At 44.4% G+C, this 4864-nt stretch overlaps 1 protein-coding gene across 1 annotated transcript in view; it reads right to left on the bottom strand.

Moving 5' to 3' along the window:
• The window catches only part of PRR5L (proline rich 5 like), a 29632-nt gene that overhangs the window by 6715 nt on the left and 18053 nt on the right, over positions 1–4864 (bottom strand). Inside the window, exon 6 of the mRNA XM_009997279.1 lies at positions 3985–4125. Within this exon, the coding sequence (XP_009995581.1) occupies positions 3985–4125 (141 nt within the window). The remainder of the gene's footprint in view (positions 1–3984; positions 4126–4864) is intronic.

Consider the following 4864-nt stretch of genomic DNA (forward strand, 5'->3'; position numbering starts at 1 on the left):
CAGGAATGCAGGAAAAACACCCTCTGTAGTTCAGCTTACAGATGTGAAGACAGTAAATAACACTAACCAATGTAACAGTAATTTCAGATACCATTCACAGACTTAACTTCCTGCAAAGCCTCCATAAGCTTTCCTTTCTCAAACACCTTGCTTTGAAACCCTCTTTGCCCTGAAGATTATTTTATTAAAATATTTCAGGGAAATTGAGCTAGCATCTCTGCTATCACAGTCTGGGTCACTGGGAACATCAGAACAGCAAGAACTCATACAGAAATACCAGCTAAGCTACTTGACAATTTTGATTATAGTTCAGAAAATTTCATTCCCCACCACTATTCATTTTAAGGTATATTGGAGAAGAAATAAAAGAGAAAATAACGCAAACAGCTACTTGTAATATAGTATTTTGCATGTATCACCAGCCGAGGTGACAAGAAAAGATAAAACAGATGGTATACTTGGCTGTGTTTGGCATGTTTGGAAAATACTCTCCTGAGGTCTAGATTAATAGGGTAGTCCTCACAAAAGGTCTGGGATTCTTTGGAAGATGTATAGCATTTGCTTGCTGCCAAAAATGTTCCTCCTCGCCTGTGCACTGCTCAGCATCCCAGACAGCCAAGGGACTGGCATCAGGCAGCCAGTAGCCACAGCTCTTTCAAATTTCACAAACTGCTGTGATGCAGACTCACCCTGTTTTTGCAAAGCTGAGAAACCAGAACTAAGGCACAAAAAGGCATTCAGAGAAGCTGGGTGATGAAAATTTATGTGAAAAAAAAGGAGTCCTAAGACTGTTCATTGCTGGGGAGGAGAGGTACAAAGAAAAATACAAACACCAAAGAGCAAAAAACATCCCTTTGATAGCAACATCCTTATCCGTTCCCAGGAAAACTCACAACATTCAAATTCAGCTCTCATTTCTACATTCACTGCTCCCAAATAAGCACATGGAATCATACAATCATTTTGATTGGAAAAGACCTTTAAGATCATCAAGTCCAACCATAATCTAAATCTACCAAGTCCAATACTTAAACCATGTTCCCAAGTACCACGTCTACACATCTCTGCAAACACCTCCAGGGATGGAGACTCAATCACCTCACTGGGCAGCCTATTCCAGTGTTTTTTTATCTTTGAGTGAAGAAGTTTCTTCTAATATCTAATCTAAGCCTCCCCTGGTGCAACTTCAGCCCATTTCCTCTTGTCCTATTGCTTGTTACTTCGGAGAAGAGACCAACTCCCATCTCACTACAATCTCCTTTCAGTTACTTGTAGAGACCAATAATGTCTCCCCTCAGCCTCCTTTTCTCCAGACTAAAACAATCTCAGTTCCCTCAGCTGCTCCTCATAAGACTTGATCTTCAGGCTCTTCACCAACTTCATTGCACTTCTCTGGACACACTCCAGCACCCCAATGCTCTTCTTGTAGTGAGGGGCCCAAAACTGAAGACAGTACTCAAGGTACAGCCTCACCAGTGCCAAGTACAGAGGCACAATCACTCCGCTAGTCCTGCTGGCCACACTATTTCTGATTCAAGCTGGGTTGCTCTTGGCCTTCTTGGCCACTTTGGCACACTGCTGGCTCATACTCAGCCAACTGTCAATCAACACCCCCAGGTCCTTTTCCTCTGGACAGCTTTCCAGCCATTCTTCCCTAAAGCCTGTAGCATTGCATGGAGTTGTTGTGACCCAAGTGCAGGACCCAGCACTTGGCCTTGTTGAACCTCATACAACTGGCCTCAGCCCATTGATCCAGCCTATCCAAGTCTCACTCTAGAGCTTGCCTGACCTCAGGCAGATTGACACTCCCTCCAGACTTAGTATCATCTGTAAATTGCTAAGGATGCACACAATCCCCTCACCAAGATCATCAGTGAAGATATTGAAGAGAACTGCCCCCAGCACTGAGCCCAGGGCAACACCACTTGTGACCGGTCACCAGCTGGATTTAACTCCATTTGCCATGACTCTTTGGGCCTGGCCATCCAGCCAGTTTTTTACCCAGCAAAGAGGACACACATCCAAGCCATGAGAAGCCAGTTTCTCCAGGAGAATGCTGTGAGAAACAGTGTCAAAGGCTTTACTAAGGTCCAGGTAAATGAAATCCACAGCTTTTCATCCACTAAATGGGTCCCCGTGTCATAGAAGGAAATCAGGCTAGTCAAGCAGGACCTGCCTTTCCTGAACCCATGCTGACTGGGCCTGATCGCCTGGTTGTCTGGCACATGCTGCATGCTGGCACTCAAATTATTTGCTCCATAACCTTCCCCAGCATCCAGGTCAGACTAACTGGCCTGTAGTTTCCCAGATCCTCTTTCCAGCCCTTCTTGTAGATGGGAGACATATTTACCAATCTCCAGTGTACTGGAACCTCTCTGGCTAGCCAGGACTGCTGGTAAATGATGGAAAGTGGCTTGACAAGCACTTCTGCCAGCTCCTTCAATATTCCTGGGTGTATCCTGTCTGGCCCCACAGAATTCTGTATGTCTGAGTGGTGCAGCAGGTCACTAACTATCTCCTCTTGGATTATGGGTGTTTCAAACTGCTTCCTGTCCCCGTCTTCCAGCTCAGGGACCATGTACCCAGCAAACAACTGGTCCTACTACTAAAGACTGAGGCATACAAGGAATTAAGTGCATCAGCCTTCAGTCCTTCCTGGACTCCTTTCCCCTTCAAGACTGTCTCCCAAGATACTTAGTCAACCAGTCTCTGAAAGAGGTCAAAGTCTGCCTGCCAGAAGTCCAAGGTGGCAGTCTTTCTGACCCTCCTCCTTACTTCTCCAAGAATAGAGAACTTTATAATTTCATGGTCACTGTGCCCAAGATGGCCTCCAAATATCACATTCTCTGCTGACAAAAAGCAGGACCAGCAGTTTGCCTTTCCTAGTATGCTCCCTCACCATCTGTGTCAGGAAGTTATTGTCTATACACTCTAGGAACCTCTGGGACTGTTCCCTCTCTGCTGTATTATGTTTCCAGCTGACATCTGGGAAGTTGATGTCCCCAGCAAGGACAAGGGTCAGTGATTCAGAAACTTCTCTCAGATGTCTATAGACTTTTTTGTCTGTCTCTTCATCCTGGTTGGGCAGTCTATAACAAACTCCTATCAAGATGTCTGCTTTGTTGGCCTTTCTCCTGATTCTTACCCATAAATATTCAATACTATTGCCAGCATCAGTAACTTCATGGTTAACATATAGGATGACTCCACCACCTCTCTTTCCTAGCTTTTTCCTTCTGAAGAGCTTGTAGCCATTGATTACAGCACTCCAGTCACACCAATCATCCCACTACATTTCTGTGATAGCAACAATATCATAATTCTCCTGCTGCACAGTGTCTTCCAGCTCCTCTTGTTTGTTGCCTATGCCATGTGCATTCATGTTCATGCACTTCAGTTGGGCTGACTGTCCTCTCATCTTTTTGTGAGGGTAAGTCCTAGTTCCTAGCTGGATGTCCTCAGGCATTTTCCCAGTAACTAACCAACCAGTGATCCATGCATCTTTTTTGCATGGATCTTTTTTCCATGAATCTCCATCCTCTTCCGCCTTCCACCCCCTCTCAACAAGGCCCGCTAGCTCTTGCGCCAGGATCCTCTTCCCTCTTTGAGACAGATGTATCCCATATGTTGCTAGCATGCCTGGTGTCATGTAAATCAACCCATGGTGAAAGAGCCTAAAGTCCTGCCAGTTGTTGATCTGCTGGCTCTTCCTTTTTATCCTTTATCAATGCCTGCAATTGGAGAGATAGAGAACATCACTTCTGCTCCTGATCCCTTAACCAGTTGTCCTAAGGCCCTGAAGTGTCTCTTCATTGCCTTTGGACTTCTTGTTACTACTTCATCACTACATACCTGAAAGATTAACAACGTGTAATAACACCCTCTACTCTCCTCACTCTGCTTTCCAGAGTTCATCTTAGTTCAGTGATGTCAAGATACTCCAGTCCAAGTGGAGTCAGATGAAGAAGAGCTGAGGCTTCGTACCTGCAGAATTAACAGCATCTGGACAATAGAAGCTGGGAGCTCTGTCTGGACCAGAGGAAGAATTTCTTCCAACTTGACTTTTAGCAAGACCAAGTCTCTGAAGCCAAGAAGAGCAATCTGACGTATAGTTAACTCCTGACCCTAAAAAACACACAAGGAAAAATCAAAGTTTATAAAAGGATGTGTGAGCATGGCACCAATACATGTATGCACACAGACAGAAAGGGTCTATCCTACACATTGCTGTTGTGGCAAAGAACCCCCAGGTGACCAGGTTGAGGATTTATGGTACTCTTTTCTTGCTTCCCTCTCAGTCTCTATTTCACACAAATTCTGAAGTGAGTAACACTTCATCTGAGGTGCCACTAGGTTTGTAGTGAAGCCAAAAATGGGCCTGTATTTCATCAAAAGAGTACATATTCATGAAACCCAACTGTGGTCACAATGGGGTCACAAACATCCAAAGCCCAGCCTGGATGCAGCTTGTGCTCCTGCCACTCAAGACTGAGAAACCAGAGATTTAGTAAGGAAAAGAGCTTGGTACAGAGTATTCCTTAACTAAGCCTACATCTGGTCTGCGTTGGATCCTCTTTTTGCTCAACATCTGCACTTTAGACCTTGCTGCTATGACAAAAATCCACAATTCAGACCATTATAGATTTTTAGGATTTAGGCTAGAGCAAAACTAACAAGACTGCTTGTATCCAAACATCATTTTAAAAAGCAATAACTTTGATTTCTACTGTTGGGTGTTCCATCTGCTCCCAGATAGTTTTTTACATCAACAACACAAGTGAGCAGGTTTAATAGATGATGTTATATTTCTCAGCATATTTCAACACAGTTGGACTGCATTTGGCACTCTGGTGTTACCCTCTTT

Source organism: Chaetura pelagica, unplaced genomic scaffold (genome assembly GCF_000747805.2).
Source record: "Chaetura pelagica isolate M959 unplaced genomic scaffold, ChaPel_1.0 scaffold134, whole genome shotgun sequence".
In the NCBI taxonomy this organism is placed as follows: Eukaryota; Metazoa; Chordata; class Aves; order Apodiformes; family Apodidae; genus Chaetura; species Chaetura pelagica.